Below are 25,065 nucleotides of genomic sequence, written 5' to 3' on the forward strand. Positions count from 1 at the left end.
GGAGAACAGGACATTGGTCGAGCAAACGGACATGGACACGGCGACTGGGAGAAGTCACAGCCGAGAAACAACAACAACTAGAACAAGAACAACAACACGGACAACAACTAGAAGGACGAGGACAAGGACGAGTGTTGTAGGTTCCATTCGGTGGTTGGTGGTCAGCAAAAATTGTAGGAAAAATACATAGATGAAAAGCAGAGCATAAAAAACATAAATTCACTAGAAGAGGATGAGAATAAAAAACCAACATAAAAAACAAAATAAATAGAAAGAGAGAAAGAGAAAGAGAGAGAAGGAAGGAATGATGAAAGACAAACATGCGCCACAAGGATAATGGACAAGTGGACACGTGAACAGACGAAATAAGCACAGGACACGGAGCTCAACGGACACACACACACACACACACACACACATTTGAGCACAAACTTTTGCCCAACTATAAAGGGTGGGGGAATCCATAGGGTGAGGTGGAGTAGAAGGGTAGGGAGGGGGTTGGCTTCCATCAAAACAAACAACGAGACAACACTTGACGAGCGAGTTGAGCGAGAGAAGCGAGAAGCGAGACGGAGAAGCAAATGAAATTCTCCCAATGGGTTATGTTGGAATGTTTGTCAAGCTGCAGATAACAACGAGAGGGGATGGAGAAGGGAACATAGTAAAGGGGTGTGCTCAAGTTAAATCTCAGGACTGGGGCTGCAACTTCTCGCATTATACATATAACTATCAATCCACATAGAGAGGGTGAGAGAGATAGAGAAAGTCTCCTAATACATATCGGGTTGAAAAAAAAATTATCCCACACATTTTGTAGTTTGTATTTTACTCTTAACTTCTGTATAGCTTGACAGGGAAATCTGTTAAAAATTAAATTACGAATTACAAATTTTAACTTTACTTTATTTGAATTCTAAAAATAAATTTAAAATTTAAGATTTTCGTCTAAATAATACGTCAAAAATTCTTAACAAAACGAAACATCTTGATATTAAGACCATTTTTTTAAACATATTATTTTAAAACTGAAGTTAATATTTCGTCTGATTCAACTTTATCTTCTTAATAACAAATGATACCTATGATGATATAAAAGTTTATGAATCCCAGATTTTCTTTCCTTGGTAAAAACTAATTCAAAAAGGACCCAAAAACTGGTTTAGCCATTTTTCCAACTCGATTTAATATTTTGTAATATTTCTTTTAAAGCAAATACCTCAACTGAAGCTTTAAATCTGACCTAGCACGATTTGTATCTCAGATAATGTTCATTATTCAAAAGGACCTAAAAACTGGCTTAGCCATTTTTCCAACTCGATTTAATATTTCATAATATTTCATTTAAAACAAATACCTCAACTTTAAATCTGACCTAGCACGATTTGTATCTCAGATAATGTTCATTTCGGGTTTGGTAACCCTGGGTTTATTTATGTCATGTGCAGGATATTGACGAAATGTCCTTCTATTTTATGTTTCAGTTGATTCACTTTGTATTTCTTGTTTTGACTGCAGTCAATTTTTGTCTGTGTTTTCATGCTTGGCCTCTGTAATTTGTGCTATTTGGCCATAAAGTTGATGGTTGGCTCATTTGTTTGACATTCCGCAGGACATGGTCTCCCCCTCTGCCCACCCCTCAAATCCAAATAGGATACAGAACGAAGCAGCAGCAAAGCATATTTCATTTCTCCTAATGATAGCGCACAAAATGTCTCCAAGGGCCACAGTCGAGACTGAAAAGGAAAAGCGAAAAGGAAAAGCAGAAGCAGAAGCAGAAGAAAAGTGGCCAAGCCATGGGAAAAGCGCACATAAAATGTGAAATTTATGTTTGGCTTTCCTTTGTTTTTACTCAAATCGTACATAGATTATACAGAATTATGACGAGCGCGTGTCTATCCATCGAGCAGGACAATGGACTCTTTGCCAGAGGGTCAGACGGACTCAGGACATTCAAAGAAGAGGGGTTGTCCTTATCGTTCTCGGCTGTCCAACGTCCTGTGTAAATAGTTTTCATAAATTAATTTTATTTCGCTTGTGGAGCTATCATGTTGCCGCCATGTTTCTATGCTATGTTCTTACCCTGAGCTCTCCATCGAATTGCAATTCGGTTTGGGGAGTTTTCGGGCTTGGCGACCAATTTTCCCCAACAATTTCATATTTCTTTCCTAATTGTGCGACATTTTCGCTCGTCTCTCTGTGCAAATTGACGTAAATTAGAGCACTTTGCGTCGATTTGCAACGATTTGCTCGACACAAAAAGCTGATATCGGAAATACATAAATATTTATGTATATGGTCCGATGTGAGTATGGTTTATGGCACTGCATATATATACGTATATAACCTAAGTATGAAATACTATTGCATAAAGCTAACATAAAGTAACTAGAGTACTTTTTAGAGCAATCTTTGATATAAAATAAAAGATTTTCTGATGGCAACTTGGTCTTTGCCAAATTTCAGCAGCTTAGCTCGAATGACAGCCGAGTTCAGATAGTTAACTAAGTGAGCAGGAAGTTATAAATCTATAATAAATATGGTATTTTCACTAAAAACTAAATGACAACTAAAATGAGTATCAGAATGTTGTAAATTAATAGTTTTGAATGAGTTTCCTTGGGATTACCTCAGCTTAAATAGAAACTCATCAAAATTTTGATAGTTCCGCATTGGCAACTGTTGCCGTCAGTCTTGATTTGGAGAGCATTCAAGTGGAAACTTGGCACATGATATAATTGCACCCCACCTTGTGGTAATTGCGGCTTGCCTGCAAATGTCCAAAAATATCAAGGCCCTGCACCAATTATGAATAGAACAATTAATCTCTAATTATGGCTGAACATCTGTCATGTGAATTATTAGCGTAAAATGAAATGAAATGAAATGAAATGGAAATCAACACAAACTGAGGAGGCTGAGATCGTGCTGACGACCTCACAGATCATGCTTTCATCCTCCTTGCCTGTTCTGATCTCCCTGCTGCCTCGCTGATCGGATTATGACAAGCAACGACAGAGCACGACGACAGAACGTTGCAGCCACAACCTCATGAGGTTGCCACATTTGCAGACAATGTTGACGACGGCAACAGATGCAACTAAAAGTTGCATGGGTAACATGTTGTTGATGGCGACTGTAGCGACTGTAGCGACTGTGGCGACTGTCGTTGATTGCCGTCTGATCGTCACTTGATTTGGATTAAGTGAAAATTCATTAGATCATTTTCAATGATCGCTCTGTGAGGCGCACTACCGACGATGCCGCCTTTGGCTTTTTTGATTTTAAGTTTCGATTTATCGTTTTTAAGTATGCCAATTAGTTTGTATTAGCGCCACGATCAGCATTAAGCGCTTAAAGAACTTGTCCCCCGATTAACGTCAGGAAGTCAGTTGACACACGACTCGACTTGAATGGAGATTTCATTGTAAGCTCATTAACCAGTTGACAGCTACACGACAAAAATACTCCAAGATAATATTGATACCATATCCGTTTTATCGCTGATCGATATACAATTTGACAGCTCTGAGAAAAGGCAAGTGGGTTGGATAGGAAATACGCAAGGATAGTCCATTGAGTTGAGCATTTGAAAAAATGTAGAAGAAAATGTAAATTAAAAATATATTTATATATTATTCTTTCATTTAAAAGGAAGCATTTCTGCCTGAAGAGAATACCTTAGCAGAGTCTTTTACGTCGCTGTTAACTCTATGTTACGGCTCTGCTTTTATGAGATTGTACAATATCAGTTAGCAGAAAATAATTTTATCGTAAAGTCTTAGCAGGAATTTTTTATATTGTTTATCAATATTTCTCAAGAAAATTCGGTGTAAAAAATACTTAAATAAATAGAAAGATTTTAATTAATAGCTTTTGAAACTTAACTTAATATACAAAAAATAAAATAAATTTCTAATAGTCTTTGATATTTTTATTTATATGTAAACCAAAAAATCTGTAGAGTTTCCAATACATTTTTTTTTAATCACTGTCAAGTTGGCAATTGATTTCAATTAATTTTCATAATTTCTAAACTTATATTAACTTCAAGTTAGATTATGGAACTGTCAAGTTTACAACTGATGTCAAACATTTCGATTGCATTTGAAACAGCATTCAAATAGCAATTCAGTTGAATTGATGGATTACTTGCAACAGAGTTGCCACCTCCTCTCAAGAAAAAAAAGGAACTCTGTGAGGATAAATGGTTCTCGAGGCAAATAAACATTCAAATGACTCAATGGAAGTGCAGGAGAAGCAGGAAAAAAAGATGCGAATGGACTCTATTCAATAGAGAATGTAGAAGGAGAAGGAGAAATGGAAGAAGAGTAACTGACAGACAGGACAAACTGTAGCTGCCAACACGTAGCAGATGGAGCAGCAGTTGTCCTGTTGTTGTCCTTGTTGACTGGTCAGTGATCAAAGCGGACAAGTGGAGTCCATTAAAACACTAACGTTACGTCACGAAGTCCTCCCCAAATGATGGATGTGCCTAAGGCGACTGCAGGCGAAAAGAACAGTCGAAAATGTGAATGTCAGGACAACAAGGATAAAAGAGTGTATGCCTGACGGATGGCAGCACTGTTCCACTGTGTGTCCAGTGATAACTGAGTTGTTGTCCAAGTGCAACGCAGCATGTGGATGCCATGTGGAGTGTGGATGGGGAGTGTGGATGGCAACTGAATACCAATCAGAGAAACAATTGCAAAATGGAGCGAGACTCGAGTCCTGACAGGATGTGATGGCAATTTAAGTCAGACAGTGTGTGAGGGCGTGGCAAACGCCTACCAGAAAACGGACACTGGCCAATTGTTCGCACGGGTGACGAGTAAAGAGAGGAGGTGGGGGAGGCGCAAGGGGAAGGGGTGGAGGTGTAGGATAGGTGGGGGTAGGAAGTGCGCCCTTTGCAACGCTCATGAAGTCATTCACTCAATTTATCGTTTGATGAATGTCCTGGCAGATAGTCCGTGTCCATGCACACACACACACACACACAGGCTGCCCCAACTGGGTGTTGATACTGCTGATGCCATCACACACACACACACACACACTCACGCACAACACATTTAATGGCCATTTGAGCAGTTGATAAACGTTTCGCTCGTTTGCGTTGATGAAATGTTGTCGTTGCCCCATTGTTGTTGTTGTTGTTGTTGCTGCTGCTGCTGCTGCTGCTGCTACTGTTGTTGTTTGTCTCCTGTTCTCGTTCGTCCTTGTTGTCCTTGTTGCATTGTTTATTTATGCCTGGCATATGGAGAGCACACAACAACAACAGCAACGACAACAACTACAACAACGACAGTGACATTGTCATCCTTTTTGGCCATGCGTTTAGTTTTTGGCGCTTATTTCTAATTGTTTTTGTTTAGCTTTTTGCACTCCTTTTTGATTTATGATTGCGTTCGCTTTTTTTGGCAGTTCTTTGACTCGCTTCCCACTGCACTCTCCAATCTCCAATCACCAGTCTCCCGTCTAACTGCAATTGCTTTGCTGACAATGACACTATTATGATGTCAGACACTGACAGGCGACATACACGTTCACAACTCACAGCCCACAACCCACACTCCACAATCCACATTCCACACATGTTCCAACTCATCTGCTGCCTTCCTGTTTTTTGATTGATGGCATAACTCTTAGTCAGACATTTGAATAGAATAGTTTGGCAATGCAGTGAAGTTGGTAGTAGTTTGTTAACTAGCAGATACCCAGTACAAATTTTTGACTTTCATAGCTCTCTCAACTTTCATAACTATTTGTAAAGATCGATTTCTATGCGAAATTTAATTTCGAATATGATTTTTCCTTTCAATTAACGCTGCACTTAAATCTTGTTCATTTAAAAAATTTAATTTTCTTCGATCAAATTCCAATATTTTAATACCAACCCACTAAAATTTTTTTCAAAAACTTTAAACACTCATAACATCGTCAAAACTTGACTCATTTCCAAGGGGAATAACAATATGGGCATGACGTAACCTCTTAAAATATTCTGTATCTTATTTTAATTATAATTCCCTATCTATTTATTATTTCATTATTTATGTATATATGAAAATTTCATATATTGTATTAAAATTATAATAAATTGAACTTAGCAAGCTTTCACTGTATTTACCAATCTATACTATATGCTCTCAAATTCCTCTCAATAAATATCATCTATGGCTAGCAAAATGCCATTTCGGCAAAGTAAGTGCCAATTAATCAAAGCACTAAACGAGAAAAATTCGCGAAATGTAAAAGCCATAAAAAATATGTATGAATAGATGTACACACATATTCGAAATCGCATTTTTGTAATCGATAAATCAACAAATTACAACAACACAGCAAAAGAGAAGAAAAATTAACAAACATGTGATAACAACAAATAACAATAGAAAGACAGGATCATAAACTATAAACGCGTTTTGGTTTTTAAATGTATAATAAAAGTGCATTTGCACCTTCGAATCCGAGGGACAACAATAACAAACAACATACAAAACTAAACAACAAAATCCGAGAAAGTGCCGGGAATTGCCCATTCAAATGGGCATTTCGAGCTGATGAGAGGTGGACTGGGAAAGGGGGTAGAAAGTGTGGGGTGACCACGAAAAAAGGGCTAAAAATAATATATAGATGGATGCTGCAGAGGGGCAACAACAATTCAACACTAATAATTCGCTTTTATTGAGTGTTTCTGGTGCAATAAAAAATATTTCTGTTTCTGTTCGGATTTCTCTTTGGCTGGCCATAAAATATATTCGTGTATACCCTGTAGAAAGAGCACGAAAAGGGTATCATGAAATATAATTTATTTGTTTGTATGAACGGTTCTGATCTATCAGGTGCACAGGATATCTGATAGTCAAGCATACTCCACCAAATCAATCTTTTCTAATGAAAGGACATTTACAATCATAGTTCAAGGCGTAATACACACTTAACTAACTTATACTTATTTTTTGAAGTCAATTTGAAGCTATGTACAGAGTATTTCTCAGTCGATGTGACTAAATAAATATTCTTAATTTGGTTATATTAACTTTTATTCGAAATGCAGAGTATTCGCTATTCAGGTGTAAGCCACTAGAGCGTCACTACCCGTTGCGAACGCTATTACAGGGTATCTTCTACTCTAGCTCATTAATTATAAGAATAAATTGAAGAGTATATAATATGTCTTCTTATATAAATTTGTGAAATGTCTCCTTTAATCAAAGTACTGGGTATCTAGCAGTCGATCACACTGAACTAGAGAGTTTTTTTTTAAATAAATGAAAACTATCAATAAATGACAGAGTATCTGCTAGTCAACCAGTACGTTCGCATTTGTGGTGAGGAACACCCAAGTTAGATGCAGGGTATCTACCAGTCAGGCACACTCAATAACTGCATTCTTATTTGTGTTTTTTAGTCTGTGTAAAAAGTTGGAAGTTGCATCGAAGGGCAACAAATGCAACAAACGGATTTATTGTAGAAGAAATGGAGATGGAGGGAAAGAAAGGGAATTGTGGGTGGGAGGGTAGGGTTACCACTTCGGATAGAATAGGGTTGCTCGGGTGGGGGGTCTATTAAAGCAACTTAACGAGCCAACAAATTACTACACGTCATAAAAGCAAATCACAAAAATACAAACAGCCGATGAATTGCTAAAAATAAAATGGAATTCACATTGGAGTGAATACTGTAGCTCCCGGAATGAGTGTGAGTGCGTCCATGAATGCCTCGGCATAATCATAATGATTTAGTAGCACAGCTGTGTTAGCGGCTTTACCTGGATTTCATATGCCAATTTATGTGTAACATCAAAATGGGAATAAAATGTTGTGGTTAAATTGGGCTGAAATAAGAATTGGGACAAAATTTATATAATGGTCTATTTTAATATCTGGATAGTGGTAAAAAAAAGTAGAAATTTTGTCTTCTACCAAAAATTAGATTTAGTCTAGAAACTACCTAAACTTTGGCGAAACTGCAGACCATTGTCAGAGATTTAATTTTGATATATTATATTGGTCTATTTTAATATCTGGATAGTGGTAAAAAAAACCAGAGATTTTCCCTTCTACTAAAAATTAAATTTAGTCTAGAAACTACCTAAAATTTGGCGAAACTGCAGGGATTTGTCAGAGATTTATTTTTGATTAATTTGAAGTTTGAGGCAGAAACATATAATGCAAGAATCTTTTTTATTTGGTTTCCATAAAAATATTACAAGTCCCTAAACGCAATTTACAAATAATTCTTTTTGTGAATATTTGTCTTGATTATTGATTTTAGTGAATTCTAGTTGAGTGAATGGTAGCCTAACTTTTTTGAAATCTTTTTACTTCAATTAATTTTTGTAGATATCAAATTTGATAGGTTCCTTAAGAAAATTACAAAGCGATCGTGAGTTTTTCTCTTGAGAGGAAAGTATTCCCAATTCTTCTATTACATTTTATTAGTCTTTACATTTGTTGAAAACTTTTTATTTTCTTTTCACTTGAGTTGGTTATAATTTTGACTGGTTTCATCAACAAAATTACAAATCGATTAATACGGTTTCTTTTGAATTTTCCTCTTGGGTGCTTTTTTGGGCTCGGAAAGAGGTTTCGGTGAACTTATAGCGCCGTCCGAACTGTACACAGTGTGAACGGAGACATCTCTTCGGGCATTGTCAAGTTGCCCTCGAACCGTCTGTCGTTTATATCGATGAATGACGCCTTCTTCGACGATTTCGTCCCTTTCGTTCATTCGGCTCGCTTTTGGATGACGACGAATCCAGGTTTTTGGTTTGGTGCGATCAAAGGGTTCATGAAGTAATATCGGAACTTGTGCTCCATAAAAGTAACGAGCTCTGTTTGATTGCTCATCAGGAACACCAATAGAGGTCTTTTTTCCTGAAGATGTCTGATCGAATAATTCACGGTTCACGGATGGAAGTCTATTTTCCAATTCTGCGGGCTCCAAAAATCCTGTTCGTCCGATTTCATTATTTGGAATTTGGGATTTGGTATTTAGATTATTCCTGGCCGCCATTCTATAATAATCAGTTGATAATCGATGGGATATTCCTTTGGCTAACGCACCGTCGTTTTTTACGGCCATTTTCAGATCAAGATTCTTCACGGCATCTATCAAAGAATTCACATCCTTTTGAATCGATGTTTTCTGCTTAACGCTCTGTATCAAGTTCATCAATTCCCTGCGCCGAAGACAGTCTTCAAACTCACCACCATCGCTGGCAAACTCACCATTTTCTCCATATAACAGCTTGTCGAGTTCTCTCTTCTTTTCCTGATTTGTTGCCCTTTCTTCTCTCTTTTCAAGAGGAGAATCCGTCTCGCAAAATACTTTGGTCCCCTTGCTAACAACTTGAAGATTTGTGCTGGATTTTGAACCTTCAGAAGTTCCCAATTTGTTAGCAATTGGACCAAAGATCCGTGCAAAGCGTCTGCTATAGCAATTCCATGTACTTTGAGCAAAGAGGGGATTTACCTCTCCCCTAGGTCCCTCCAAACGGTACTTTTCGCCCATCCTAAAGCGCCGTCTACGTCCGTTTGCCCGGGCCAAGGAATCGGGTCCGATGCCTGCCTTATTTGCGATTCTCCGATTAAATGCCGGAGATTTTCGCTTGGGGTTTATTTCAGGAATCGAATTTGAATCAACGATTTTTGGCCTTGCTCCTTTATCCTCTTTTCTTTCCCCCTTCAGCATCAATTGCATGACCGATAACAATTTGAGCAACGCTTCTGGATGATATGGATTCCTCAAATTCCCATCGCAATCGAAGATGCCCATATAATAATCGCAAGTATCGAAATTCGATAGAGGCACACGACAGGAGTTCCACGCATGACCTTGAGGGTTCAACACCTTCCCAAAGTTCTGCAAGGTCAAGGAGTAGAGGAACTCAAAGATCACATCCCTATGGAGACCCATTGCTCTGCCCAATGCCTTTATAATATTACAGTTCGTACCATACCAATAATCCTTGTGCGACAATCCTCGAAATTCCCGATTTCTTTTCTCCGGTATATACACCCGATTTCTCCACATCCACTTTGTTTTTTCGGATATCCCATTGGGACTATTGTTCGGACAATCTGGTTGGAAATTGGCTGGACAGTCGCCACCAGGGATGCAATAACGTTGGCCGATTGTCAGTCTTTGGAAGCACTTGCCCAGATCGCAGCCCAATCGATGGTTCGAACATAATGCACCTCCATTCCTTATAAAGCACATTTTTCGAATTCTGCTAAATGAAACCAGATTTCGAATTCAATTTGACATATTGTAAAACATATCCACATTTCATTGTTAAATTATTCCGATTTCTTGAGCGTGAGTGTACCACTCGAATTATATTTGCAGAATCCTTTCAATACCAAAAAGTTGCTTTTGTCTTTTACCTAATCCAATATTATTCACTTGAATTTCTTACCCATTTTTATTTTTAAATTTTGACAGATACAAAACTATTCTCATTTAGATTGAAAATATTAAAGTATTCCAATATCCTTCAATTGAAATACTAGAAAGTAATTTTAATATAATAAATCCAAAATAATTTTCTTTTATTTCTTGTAATTTATTTTAATTTACTTTGAAACATTCAAAAATTTTAACTATTAATTATCTCAATATCTTGGACTAAAGTTTAATGAGTCTTTTTCACTTCAAAAATAATACCAATATTTGAAAGTACTTTTTAGTTAATAAGCATTATTTAATCCAATATATTCATTAACAAACAATTTTTAATTATTAACTTAATCACATTTAAACGCTAAGCTGTTTAATTTTCATAAACACGACTTTTTTGCAAAAAATAACTTTAAATACCATAAAATACAAATATAAATTTTAAATATTACAAATTATTCGATAATCCTCTGTAAATTTTAAAAATTAATATATCGTGTTTGTCCCCTTTCTATCGAAGCCGATAATTATCGCATTGCATCGATTGATAATTGTCAATTAGAGAAGGAAGCTGTAAAAACAACTGCAAAAAAAAAAACTAAAACGACAAGTGAAGAGTGCAACAATAAAACATGTCAAAAGATGAGACTGTGAGCGAGAGTGTGTGTGTGTGCTTGCAGTAGCTACAACAAAAACAATTAACGCACACAACAAGACAAAGCAGCGCAGGCGGCAAAAACAAAAGCAACAGAAAAAGAGACAAGCAAAAAAAAAACGTAACAAACCGCGCGACTAGCCGAGCTCATTGGGCGACGAAACGAGATGGCACGATGCGCTGCTCATATAGGTGCAAGCAGCGCATTGCCAGCCAAATAGGGGAAAGCAAAATAAACGAAAACAAAAGGCACAAGCAAAGACAGTAAAAGAGCGGAAGAGCGCGTGTAATGTCTGCTAAAAGGGGTAATGTCTTGGGGAAGTGCGGAACGTGCTGGCAATGAAACAGCGCAGCGTCTGCAAAAGGGGAAAATGAGAGAGAAAAAGAGAGAGAGAGCAACAATGCCAACTGACTCTCTCGTTTTTGGTGAGCATTATTGTGCAGCTGAGAGCGAGAGAGCGGCAGCCAACGTGTTGTTATTGTTGGCGCTCTGCTGAGTGCATTAATACAAACAAGCACACACATAAACACACACACTTGCGCTGTATATGCAAGCTTTGCCGGCAAACGTCGGCAGCGACGCCAACTGCAGCAGCGCCGGCGACCTCCAACCTCGGCTTTACCCCCCACTCTCCTCCCATTTGACAAAGAGTAAAAGACAAATGGAAAAAGAATATTTAAAAGCGAGCAAGAATTGTAAATGTAAAAAGGATATTCGATAGCTTATTACATTGGTGTAAATATTCTTACTAGATATTATCTAACTAGAAATAATCCAACTGGAACTACAACTTGGAATATTTCGCTATATTTCTGATTAGTAAGATGAGCTGAGAATTACAGCCGTCTCTGTCTAGAACATTAAACAGATTTTACTAGGAATAAAAGATAATTGTTTTTAATTTTGCTTGATCTCTTATCGGATAAGAAAGTTATTGTATCCCAATTGGGTTAAATTTACTACTTATTAAGTGTGATTCAATAAGAATTCTGAAACTATTCAATTGGTCTATCAATAGAACGAATAGTTCATATTATTTAATCAGCTGACGAATTGAAGTGGACTTTGATCTGTTAAAATTTGGTACAAAAATTATGATTCGCGGATGATTAACACCTTCGGACTCTCAGATCTGTTGGAGCGACTCTCGCAATCTCTGGATCCATCAGTTCACACCTCAGTTCAATAGAGTTGCGAGTTCAAAGGCCGCCGACGTCCACGAAATGCAAACAAATAAACCGATTTTGAAAGAAAATTTGTATACACTGAGAAAATAAAAGTGTGTTGAATAATTAAATATTTGTCTAATTACATTGGAATTAACATTATTTATTTTTTAATTCGCTGAGAACACCTGACTTAAAAATGGAAAATATGGAAAATTACAAATGTCATATTAAGTTCGAAGATTTAACTTTTTATTATAAAAGTTCATAAATGACTTTTTTTAATTCAAGCTAAAATGCATAATAAAATTAGCTTATATGTTATCGTTTATTTAAAAATTCGGATATTTGGCAATAATATTGATGTATTTTCTAAGTCGGTTTAAGTTTTTAAGCATCGTGACGATTTATATTTGAATATAATTTAAATATTAAGTAATTTGAAATGAATTACAAAATTATAATATAAAAAAGTATATAACGTATATGTATGTATTTAATATGGATTTATAGTTTAATTAAACATAATTTTATGTAAATATTAATATGACCATATTATAACAGCGATTTAAATTTATAGCACTCAAAAATATTTAAATGAAAGTTTAAATGGTGAACTTTTTGATTGTTTTTTTTTTCTGTGCATAAGTACATATAAGACAATTGTTCAGTTTTTAATCTGTGGCATCAACAGGTTCGTCAGCAACAACAACAACAGCAACACAAACTCCAATCGTTTGAAGTCCACGGAAGCAATTGGTCCGCCTTTAATCTCTGGAACTCTTCGATGATTCGAATTGATAGACACTTCCGTGTGGGCTTCTTTGTGGTGCTTTGTGGGTGGCAACCACTTACCCAGCATAGTGGCGCCCTCTGGCGGCAAGGGGAGGGAGGAGAGGGTATTACCTCCACGCACATATTAATAACGGTAATTCTTAATATTTTATTGACTCGCGTTTGACTCGACAATTTGTATTAGAGAAGAAAATGCTTTGAACTTGTATTTATATCTGATGAAATTTACGTACGGTCAAAATCCCAAAAAAAAAAAAATAAAAAGATCGACCGTTAATTCGATGAAATTATTCGTAAATGTAGTGGAACCAGCGAAGCTTTTGATCTTGCCGGAAAGTTTCAATGTTTTCAAAATTTTTCACAGGTAGTTTTCAATCATATTTGGAATGTTCTTTTTCACAAAGAACTAAATATTTTATATTTTCCTTTCATTTTAATTGATGGTTTATTTGTAATGCCGGAAACTACTATTATGTTCTTTGGTAGTATTTCAATATTATTTATCGATTACTAATCGGTTATTTCGGTTTAAATAATTTCGATACTTCGGAATCGGTATTATAAAAAAGTTTTGTTTTGGTTAGGGTTTCAATTACGGTTACCAATTTTAATTGGTCAATACCGGCTAAAGGATATGGTTTTGATTACGACTTTAATACCTGCTATTATCATAAGTATTTTTTTCAATTATATTTCATTTTCTTTTTTTACACCAAAGAAAAATTTGTCATGAATTTAGAATTAGGTTTTTATATTCATAAAACATTCATGTTGTCAACATTATTTATAATTTTCCAAAAATAATACCGAAAAAGGAAAAAAGTATTCATTACAATATGGCATTGTATAAGAAAGACTTTAAAAATCGATCGAACAATGCATATTTGCCACCTTTTATTGAAGGATACGTAGAAGAGTCCTTTCAACAGACGCTGACTGTAACAGTGACTGAGAAAGGGACAGAGACAGACAGAGAGATGGAGAGAGAAACAGAAACACAGCAACAGTTAAAGGCAGCTAAATCAGCTAAGAAAACTAAGCAGATTTCTCAAACGAGTGGCATGCAACAAGTGCAAGTGGCAAAGACGTCGGAGAATCCATTCTGGATTTCAGTGAGCGATTATCAAGTTGAGAGAGTCGGACTTGTCTATAGTTTCTTTCTCGATATCGGACATGTTGCAGACAAGATTTGCACAGAATCAAATTTAATGTATCTCAAGTATTTGAGTATTACAGACTGCGAAATAGCTCTCAGTTATGATGGGCAGAAAATAGGATATGGCGGCGATATTCTGGTCCGAGTGAAGCCAGAGAATCCAATGCTCGAAACAAGTTTGGAGTACAAAATAGAAGTTAATACTATCGATAACAATGCGACATCTAACGATTGCCAATCTCCAGTATGTGCTATCGAAATGGAGAATGTGAATGTAAGACCACAAGCATTGCAACAAGTTGTGGCAGAGTCGATCAATCCAATTAATTTGACAATATCTCGTCCAAATCAACGCGTTGCCAAAACGGGATTTCTTCAGTGGCTAAAGCAGAAAGTCTCGTACATGTTTTACTATTATTAAGCTTCAATCTTGTGGTTGACTTTATTGTAATTAGAAATAGCATTAAAATTAACAATCGATTTGAGAACGATATAAAAATTTGCATTGTTCGCGTTGTTGTGTCCGAGGCCATTATAGAATTTTTAATTACAATAAATCAATTTAAATAAAATGTAATTTTTCAATTTTATCAAATTGTCATTATGCGTAATTAATTCCTATGCACAAATGCATTTTACTGCCACGTTGGGCGCCACACACTCACACACACATATACACTCACACGCGTTGGGCGCCATACCAAACAATTGTCTTTTGGCGATTGTCGGAGCGATTATAGAGAGGGAGAGGCAACTAATCGGACATTTGTTTTGTCAAAAATAATGCTGCTTAATTATTATATTTGTAATTTATTTGCGCCCAACGTTTATCACAGATCCAAATGCTAAAAAGAGTTCGAGCTCGTGGTTTTAATGCCACATTAATCCCGCACAAAATGCGTCAGGCAGTGGCAACAACAATTACAACAACAATAATAATACTAGCAACAACAATGAACAAAATAGAAATGACAGTAACAAACAACAAAAGCAATTCAAATGCAGCCCATAGAATGCATAATTAATTTTTATTTTGATGACAACGTCAACGACAACGCACACGCATACACACTCACATAACACTTATACACTCACAAACTCATACACTCATACACCGTAATTATTTTGGATTGCATAGCTCTCATCTGCATTGGACTCGGCAGGGACAACTCAACAATCAATGGAGTGAATAGACCAAATATTATATGTTATATTAAGATCTGCGGCTAAAATATACTCAAAAATATTATTTTAGAGAAACATAAATACTATCAAGAGGGATATGCAAAAGATATACTTAATGCGTTACATCATATGGTAACTTAGAATTGAATATCCATTTTGAGAGTTATTAAGGGATTGACAAAAATGTGTGGTTTTTTTCAAATTTAATTCGATAATATAATATAATATATAATATATTTTAAAATATTCCAAATGTAATCAAATGACATATATTTAAATAAAATATTAAACTAAACTTCATTGCGTTTGTCACACTGTTTGGTTAATAAAAGTATATAGGAGATATATAATAAGTGACAAAGAGCGTGAGAGAGAGAGAGAGAGGGCGTGAGAGAGAGGGATAGATGCCAGCATGACAGGTTGAACACAAATTAACCTCACTTGACAAAATAAAGCAAAAACATTTAAATGGATAATTTGTTAAATAAATTGTGCGATTTTTATGAATGCATTAAATGTTTGTTGTTGTCCCCGTTATGCAGCTCTCATTGTTTTATTTTCGTGAGCTATTTGTTTGCTTTCGATAAAAAACATCAAATTATACTACTTTTGTTGTCATTACATAGTTCGGAAAATCCTTAAAATGGCAGTGTGCTATAATATTATTGAGCGATACATATCCTTTATGAAACACTTAAAATAAATTGTCTATATGTTTTTCTGATAAATGTTATCTCTATGTAAACTCTTAGTAAGATAAGTTTAATGTATATAATCGGATTGTTAAATAAAAATTGATAACAAAAGGATATCGCAAATTCGACTGGATCTCTTTTATTATATTATATTTGCTGTTGTTCTATTAGAGGGTTAGAGGAGAGATTTTCGTTAACCGATACAAATCCATTTTATTTGTTTTTTGTATTTAGTTTTTGTTTTGTTTTTGGTCAAATTTTGTTTAATTTTTATTGCTAGCATACTATTTATTTGGTTACTGGCTTTAACATAACGCGGCTGTCACCAATTACTAAAACCACTTTCCTCTTCTTTTCTATTTTCCACCTCTTGCTGTGTGTTTTCTCACTCTAGAATTCCTCCCATAATGTCGCTGATGTAGGCAAATCCTCTGAAATTATTGCGTTCATTAAATTTTAAACAAAGGTGATTAGATTTTATAATTCAAATGAACACTCACACATATAAACACACACATTCGCAAAAAAGTTGTACAGTTGTGCTTATTATTTATTTACAACAAATGCACAAAGTATTCTCATATTGTATTTAGTTGTTCCCTTATTAATTAATTGTTAGCCAAAATTAGATTGCATTATATTTGTCATATCACAATGTGGGATCAACTGTTTCAATTGTTTCCTTTGTTTATTTTATTTGCTTTTGCAAAAATCTAATTCATTTATTTTTTTGGCAATTTTTTGTTTAGTTCTTTATAATTGTCAATTTAAATTAATTTCCGCATGAAGGTATAGTAATACAAGAGAGCATCTAATATTCTCGCCCCATTGGAGAGTATGCTTTAATTATTTAATACCAGCATAATTTTAAATAATTTCTTTATAATCAGAAATGCAATATTGTTGCGAAAAAAGGGCTCACAATTTTCAGTTGTTTTATTAAAATTGATCCAATTGAATTGAGTTGTTGACCAATTCGAATTTAACCATTTTTCTTTAGTACTTACAATACCTGAGTTTAATGTGATGAAATTTCTAAAGAGAATTACAAAGTTATTATTATTCTTTGATCTTCTGATTTGAATTTGCTTGGCAAGCTTGAAATACTCGAAAAATAATATAATTAAAAGCCCACTTTCCCAGTTGCGTAACTTTATTTCGCATAACAGCTGTATGATAATGTGGTATACTAATCTTCGCATTTGTCAGGATTAATTTTAATTTTTTAAATATAAAAAAATTAACTTTTCGTTTCTTTACTGTAAAGGAAAAGAATTATTAGGCATGTGGCCCTACATTAATTTCCTAATATCTGCCTCAAGATTATCAAATTGTAAATGTAAACGATCCTAAGTAAGCACTGTTTTACTGATATATACTATTGAATAACATCCTATAGCATTAGAAAATATTTTGATTTAAAATGAGTATTGAGCTTTTCGAATATTTTAATACCACAAATCAAACATCGCCGCATTATGAAAAGCATCTCAACTTTGCGAAGCCTGTGGCGCCGGTAAGCTAGACAACGAACCCATTATCTATAGATTGATTGTTATTTAGGTATTCCCGTTCTGTAGGAAAGATGTGAGCAGATTTCCCTATTGGAAACGTATGAACGTTGTGATTTTGCAACCAATGGCAAATCGTGCTTGCAACACGTTTATATTTTTAATTACAACAAGTATTTTTATTGCACATGCGATACGAATGATCTTTCCCGACTAGTCTGCGTTCTCATTTTGTTCTTGATTTGTGCTCTACAATTTTGGATTATTATGGTGACCACAATTCAATGGTGGGTAGGAAAGACTATGTAGATTTCATCACATTTATTTATTTTTCAATTTCCCAACTTAATTTTTAGCTTTGTGCCGGCTCTGCAGACAATATCGAAATCTCTGAACCTAAATGAATATGTTGCTGGCATCACGATACTGACATTTGGCAACAATGCTCCGGTTTTGATAAATACATTTTTTGGACAATATTCGACGGCCCGACACGTTTACACGGACTCAATGTCGGTGAATCTATTCGAAAGTGTACTGACTTCAGCGGCCATCATGTGGGTTACACCCTTTGCCATCGACGGAACCTTTTTTCTACGGGATGTGGGATTTGTTTTGCTGTACATCTCCTATGTTGACTTCATTTTCAAGTTGAGTGGCGGTGAAATAAACATTTTACGTGCTGCTTCGATGGTGAGCGTATACATAATATATATTACGGTCATCATACTCGATGAATATCTGCAATATCGCAAGAACAAAGAAAAAGGCAAGCTGACAAGAGACTCGAAAATCAGTGGCTTCGATACCCAGGTCTTGCCCATTGTAAGTGATCATATCCGTGGAGCTCTCGACATCGCTGAAACTTATCAGTCGGCGAATAAACGTCTTTTAAGCCAATTCTTTGAGGCCTTCGACATATTGGATAGACAGAATTATAATAGCAAGTGGACCATATTCAAACTGTGGGCCTTGGTTAAGGTACCGCCCATGATCTTTTTGCGTCTATCAATTCCACAAGTGAATGTTCACGAATCTTCCTATAAGTGGTCCAAGTTGCTTTTGAGCATTCAAGTAACATTGACTCCCATTTTACTTATCTTTTTCTACAGTGGGTAATCAGATAACACTTTTATTGATTGTCCAATCAGATTTACTCTTTCAGCTTTTGAATCCCACCTGAAATTCTTTATTTGGACTGGGATAGCATTTTTTGTCTTTATACCATTTACCATAATGACATTCGCTTACACACGAACGGATTCGGTGCCAAAATGGAGTCGTTATATTGCAATCCTAACTATTTTCAGTAGCGTTACTGTCATTTATTTTGTGGGCAAAGAACTTGTATTCTGTCTGGAATCATTGGGAATTATTCTAAATCGTAGTCACACTTTTATCGGATGCACCTTCTATACCTGGGGAAATGGTCTATCCGATTTCTTGGCTAATATTAGCTTGGCTAAACAGGGTTATCCTCGCATGGCCTTTTCCGCTTGTTTTGGTGTGTGTATATTCAGTAAGTACTTCCATATGATATGTATATGTATGTGTGATATTTCATCTGTCACATCAGGTACCTTTGCCTCCATTTGCATTCCCATATTGTACCAAGCTATTAATTCGAAATCGGGAGTCGTTAAGGTAATTATTTCAATGCAATATCTATATATGATCTATTTTATATCTTATTGTACAGCTTACTGAAGGAACTATTGGAGAAACGGCTTCCATTATTCTAATTATATCGCTTATAATACTCATCTTGTATGGCATTACCACCAATTTTATGCTACGTCGCACTGGCGCCATAATAGGTATTTCACTCTACCTACTTTTTCTAACCTTTAGCATTTCCAGTGAGTTTGAGATAACCCATGCATTCGGCACCGATCACAGCTTGGATCGCAGTCACTACAATGAACAATATGGTGCAAATTAACTAAATTATACAAATATTCATATACCATTGTTAATCAATAACTTCTTTATTCATAATTTAAAATCATTTAATTATAAATAAATAAATATTGTGGAAAAACTTTGTCTACATTTCCTCGGCTAAGAACATAAATTAAATGTATGCCAAAAAAAAATCATATGGATAAAAAAATAAAATTATAAAAAATATGTATCGTATTTCACCCAACAAAACAAATATACAAAGTAATATTAATAATGAATAATGATTTCACTAACAGTCCAACAAATATTGCCATCCAATTTGGCTTGTATAGTCTGTGAGATATTTATTCAGGCAAATGGACATCCCATATATTTTATGAGATTAAAAAGTTCTATTCAGAAACGATCCAGAACACCTGTGTATTAGGTTTTAAATAAATTGAATTTCATACATTCTACATCTAAATTTTTTTAGGTTGCTGTCAAAAAAAATTACAGATATGGTAAAACAAACCAAAAACACTTTTATGGGTATTCAAATTAAATCTTTGTCATAAAAATCATCAACCCTTTACAGATGATACTTCTGAAAGAGTTTCCCACTTTTTTATGGATAACATCAATACATTGATTAAAAATAACACACGTTGTCAAAGATTAAAATTGGGTAAGGTACATGACAAGTACCTTCTAAGGTACGACAATGATGAGCATGTATTTGGTCTTATGGTTCGTTTTAGAACACAACCAGGTGAAGGCTTGTTTGAAGATACAGCAACATTTTCGGGAAATTTCTTGACCCTAAACGGACCTATTCTTCGTATCAACAGATATGGTAATCAATCTTACTGTGTGCATAATTTTAAAATTGAAATGTGCTGTTATTGTTCGGAAAATTTAAATATCAAATGTATTTAAAAAGAAAATCAGTTAATAACTAACAGAGTAAGCTTTTCTTGATCTTTTATATAATAGAAAACAAACCATGAAAAAATCAAACAAGAGTTACACACTTGGAAATAAAAAATTACGCTGCATAAGTCTGGTGGCTATACTGATTTGCATTATAGTCTATTTCAAGATAATCACTGAATTTCTCAATGGATCGAATCAGGACTATTTCATGGAGGGATACTTCATCAATACTACAGGCTGTCGTATGTTGGCTCTGAATCCATTTTCGAAGACTGCATTATCATATCTAAGCCAAATAGAGCCAATGAAATGCACTAAAGTAAAGCTGTTGGATGCAAAGACCATTAAGGGTGAAAACTACCTGGTATTGGCCATGTCGAAAGAAGAGATTGTAAAAATTTGCAATGTGGAACGTATTTCCGATGTTTATTGTGAATATAATGTGATAAAACGGCAGGATGATAATGTGAATAAGTATTCTGAAAGTGGAATATTCCGATTAAGCAATCAGAAAAAGCAAATTAAGTTGAAAAGTGGACCCATAGTGTTACGCGTTGAGTGTTATGTGGAAAAAAGGAAGACTGTCTACCACGATGTTCATTTCCTTGTTCCGAAACCTAAATATCCTTTCCCTTCATCACCTCGACTAAAGCATTTATCTGTTATGATCATAGGCATCGATTCCCTTTCTCATATGCAGTTTCTACGAGCTATGCCTTTATTGGGTGCGTACATAGAGACTTTACCACATGTTGAGTTTTGGGGTTACAACCGTGTCGGACATAATACTTATCCCAATTTGATGCCTCTATTTAGTGGGTTGAATGAAACGGAGCTGGAGAAAGACTGCTATATTGGTCAATTTAACTACGATAAATGCAATTTTATCTGGCAGCATTTCAAAGAAGCTGGCTATAACACAAGTTACGCTGAAGACAACAGTGTCATAGGAACATTTAACTATGGGAAATGGGGATTTAATAAGAAACCTACCGACTTTTATTTACGTCCTGTGATGGTGGAAGTTGATAAATATACTCGATACAGTATTGACGAGCAAGAGGACATTCACTGCTCTGGAAGTCGCAAGTATTCGGAAATTCTGCATGAATTTATTTACAAGATGATACCTCATTTGAAACAAGGACCTCATTTCTCAATCTCTTGGGAAACTCAAGGTGTGCATGACTACTTCAACTATCCAAAGTTTCTGGATAAGGATTATCTAAAACTACTGAAACGATTGAGGTCGAATCATATTTTAAGTAATACCTTAGTTTTTCTTATGTCTGATCATGGATTACGATTTGGTTCTTTTCGTTCAACCTCCCAAGGAATGTTAGAAGTATCGCAGCCTCTTTTGATAGCTATCTATCCGAAATGGCTGGAAGAAGCTTATCCACTAGCTATATCCAACCTTCGGAAAAATGCTCATAGTTTAATTACGACATTCGATTTGCATGCTACCCTCAAGGATTTAACCAACATAAACCTACTTCAGAATAGCCACATTGAAAACCGCTCATTATTACTAAAGGACCTTGGTCAAAATATGCCTCGGGGCATTAGCCTATTTCTTCCCATACCGGAAACACGAGACTGTCAATTGGCCAGCATTCCTGCTGAATTTTGTCTGTGTCACAAGCTGCATCAAGTATCCTCTACCGATGATAAATCTGAAAAAGCGGCTCAATTGATGGTTGAAAGAATAAATTTGTACATTAAGAACTACACCTATTGTGAGTCACTGGAGTTAAATGAAATATTGGATGCGTATATTCTTAAGCGAAGCAATGATGACCATGGGATTGGTCTTAAGGTCCGTTTTAGAACACAACCTGGTGAAGGTTTGTTTGAAGGTACTGCAACATTTTCGGGAAATTCCTTGACCCTAAACGGACCTATTCTTCGTATCAACAGATATGGTAATCAATCTTACTGTGTGCATAATTATAAAATTGAAATGTACTGTTATTGTTTGGAAAATTAAAATATTAAATATGTCTACAAAATGAAGATCCTTTACTCATAATCAGTCAATAACTAACAGAGTAAGCTTTTCTTGATCTGTTATTTAATAGAAAACAAACCATGAAAAAATCAAACAAGAGTTACACACTTGGAAATAAAAAATTACGCTGCATAAGTCTGGTGGCTATACTGATTTGCATTATAGTCTATTTCAAGATAATCACTGAATTTCTCAATGGATCGAATCAGGACTATTTCATGGAGGGATACTTCATCAATACTACAGGCTGTCGTATGTTGGCTCTGAATCCATTTTCGAAGACTGCATTATCATATCTAAGCCAAATAGAGCCAATGAAATGCACTAAAGTAAACCTGTTGGATGCAAAGACCATTAAGGGTGAAAACTACCTGGTATTGGCCATGTCGAAAGAAGAGATTGTAAAAATTTGCAATGTGGAACAAATTTCCGATGTTTATTGTGAATATAAGGTTATAAAAAGGCAGGATGATAATGTGAATAAGTATTCTGAAAGTGGAATATTCCGATTAAGCAATCAGAAAAATCAAATTAAAGTGAAATCTGGACCTACAATTATACGGATTCAGTGTTATGGAGGGAAAAACAAGACTGTCTACCATGATGTTCATTTCTTTGTGTCTACTCCACATCCCCATAGTATTCCATCTTCTCGCCAGAATCGCTTATCAGTCATGATCATAGGTATCGATTCCATTTCACACATGCAGTTTCTACGAACTATGCCTTTGTTGGGTGCCTACATAGAGACTTTACCACATGTTGAGTTTTGGGGTTACAACCGCGTCGGACGTAATACCTATCCCAATTTGGTGCCACTTTTTAGTGGGTTGAATGAAACGGAGCTTGAATCTGAATGTTATAGTGGCCAATTAAACTACGATAAATGCGATTTTATCTGGAAACACTTTAAGAGTGCCGGGTACAATACAAGCTATGCCGAAGACACCTTTATTGGAGGCATATTTAACTATGGTAAATGGGGATTCAATAAGAAACCTACCGACTTTTATTTACGTCCTGTGATGCTGGAAGTTGATAAATATACTCGATACAGTATTGACGAGCAAGAGGACATTCACTGCTCTGGAAGTCGCAAGTATGCGGAAATTCTATATGAATTTATTTTCAAGATGATACCTCAGCTAAATAAAGGGTCTCAATTCTCATTCTTCTGGCAATCTCAAGGAGTACATGACTATTTTGGATATTCTCAGTTTTTGGATAAGGATTATATGAAATTGTTAGATAGGTTAAGATCCAATCATATTTTAAAGAATACTATGCTATTTCTTATGTCTGACCATGGATTACGATATGGTTCTTTTCGATCAACCTACCAAGGAATGCTGGAAGAATCGCAGCCCCTTTTGATAGCTATCTATCCGAAATGGCTGGAAACAACTTATCCCAAGGCTATAACTAATCTTCGGAAAAATGCTCATAGCCTTATCACAACATTTGATTTGCATGCCACCCTCAAGGATTTGACCAATTTAAATCTTCTTAATGATAGCCAAATTGACCATCGCTCTATATTACTTTATGAGTTAGGACCAAATATGTCTCGAGGCATAAGCCTGTTTTTACCTGTACCAGAAAGTCGGGACTGTGAAATGGCAGGGATTCCGTCATCCTTCTGCCTTTGTCAGACTTTCAGCCAGATGGATACTACGGATGAGAAATCAGAGCAGGCTGCTCGTTTTGTCGTGGAGAGTATCAACACTTGGATAAGCAGCTACAGACAATGTCAGATATTACGACTGGAAGATGTGCTTGAGGCGTATATCCTTAATCGAAAACAAATTCGGCAAGAGCTTGAGGTTAAAGTTCGAGTGCAAACTTCTCCTGGTGCTGGTAGATTTGAAGGTATTGTCAGATTTCTTAGAGATTCTATGGTGCTCAACGGACCTATTCTCAGGACTAACAAATATGGCAATCAATCTTATTGTGTGGATGATTATCACATCGAAATGTATTGTTTTTGTTTGTAAGGGAAGTAAGAGAGATTACTTGAACTGTAAGTCCATCTATAATAAAAATAAACTTGACTGAAACTATTTCCCGAATTTTTCTCTTTCTTTTTTTTCGTAACGTTTAAATCAAAAGAATGATCAAATTATTATTGACCGCTTAAAATGATTTTAAATTACTTGTTTGGAAATTGCTTATCGTATTAATATTAAGATTAATATATTGATTCCATTTGCGACTAATTCAAAGCCAAAAAGCGCCTAAGCACTTGCAATAATAGCAATTACAATAAAACATTCATACATTTCGAAAGCGCCAAAGTTATCACTGCTCTAGACACACGATAGTCTCACTGTTATTTCCATTTCCATTTCCAGTTTCTGTTTCATTTTGTGATTCAGTTGTAATGCCAGTGCCGTTGCCAATGCCGATGACGGTCTCGCAGTGCGCCAAGTTCCTCGTCATTTCAATTTGACGAACTGATAAATGTCAAATGGTTTATGACACTATCGAGTTGTTTTTATACCCTAACAGTGGGTGTATTCAATAACAATATATACAACCTTAAGGTAAACAAAATTCTATAACGTTTTGGACTTCTCATTAAATACATTGCAAAATTTTTTGACTTAGATATATATAATACCAAAAATTCTGGGATAAAGTCGGAATAAAGTCAGAATTCTTGAATT

At 35.5% G+C, this 25,065-nt stretch overlaps 5 protein-coding genes across 5 annotated transcripts; 4 read left to right on the forward strand and 1 right to left on the reverse strand.

Annotated features, from left to right (window-relative positions):
* Positions 1-8,452: 8,452 nt before the first annotated feature.
* LOC117780613 lies at positions 8,453-10,298 on the reverse strand. The gene is made up of 2 exons (XM_034617210.1): positions 9,965-10,298; positions 8,453-9,907 (listed from the first exon to the last, which is right to left on the reverse strand). The coding sequence occupies exons 1-2, from the start codon at positions 10,222-10,224 to the stop codon at positions 8,533-8,535; spliced, it is 1,635 nt and encodes a 544-aa protein (XP_034473101.1). The 5' UTR covers positions 10,225-10,298; the 3' UTR covers positions 8,453-8,532.
* A 3,519-nt stretch (positions 10,299-13,817) lies between these two features.
* On the forward strand, positions 13,818-14,636 carry LOC117780891. Its single transcript, XM_034617579.1, has one exon. It carries the CDS (start codon positions 13,858-13,860, stop codon positions 14,596-14,598), a length of 741 nt encoding a protein of 246 aa, XP_034473470.1. The 5' UTR covers positions 13,818-13,857; the 3' UTR covers positions 14,599-14,636.
* Positions 14,637-17,521: 2,885 nt separating this feature from the next.
* Positions 17,522-19,544, forward strand: LOC117781083 (mitochondrial sodium/calcium exchanger protein-like). The gene is made up of 6 exons (XM_034617801.1): positions 17,522-17,573; positions 17,638-17,855; positions 17,925-18,679; positions 18,734-19,087; positions 19,145-19,212; positions 19,268-19,544. Exons 2-6 carry the CDS (start codon positions 17,836-17,838, stop codon positions 19,508-19,510), a joined length of 1,440 nt encoding a protein of 479 aa, XP_034473692.1. The 5' UTR covers positions 17,522-17,573; positions 17,638-17,835; the 3' UTR covers positions 19,511-19,544.
* A 955-nt stretch (positions 19,545-20,499) lies between these two features.
* Positions 20,500-22,382, forward strand: LOC117780871. The gene has a single exon (XM_034617549.1). It carries the CDS (start codon positions 20,597-20,599, stop codon positions 22,376-22,378), a length of 1,782 nt encoding a protein of 593 aa, XP_034473440.1. The 5' UTR covers positions 20,500-20,596; the 3' UTR covers positions 22,379-22,382.
* A 739-nt stretch (positions 22,383-23,121) lies between these two features.
* Positions 23,122-24,461, forward strand: LOC117781241. Its single transcript, XM_034617994.1, has one exon. The coding sequence runs from the start codon at positions 23,122-23,124 to the stop codon at positions 24,391-24,393; it is 1,272 nt and encodes a 423-aa protein (XP_034473885.1). The 3' UTR covers positions 24,394-24,461.
* The last annotated feature ends 604 nt before the right edge of the window (positions 24,462-25,065 follow it).

This window comes from Drosophila innubila, assembly GCF_004354385.1.
Source record: "Drosophila innubila isolate TH190305 chromosome 2L unlocalized genomic scaffold, UK_Dinn_1.0 4_B_2L, whole genome shotgun sequence".
NCBI classification, from domain to species: Eukaryota; Metazoa; Arthropoda; class Insecta; order Diptera; family Drosophilidae; genus Drosophila; species Drosophila innubila.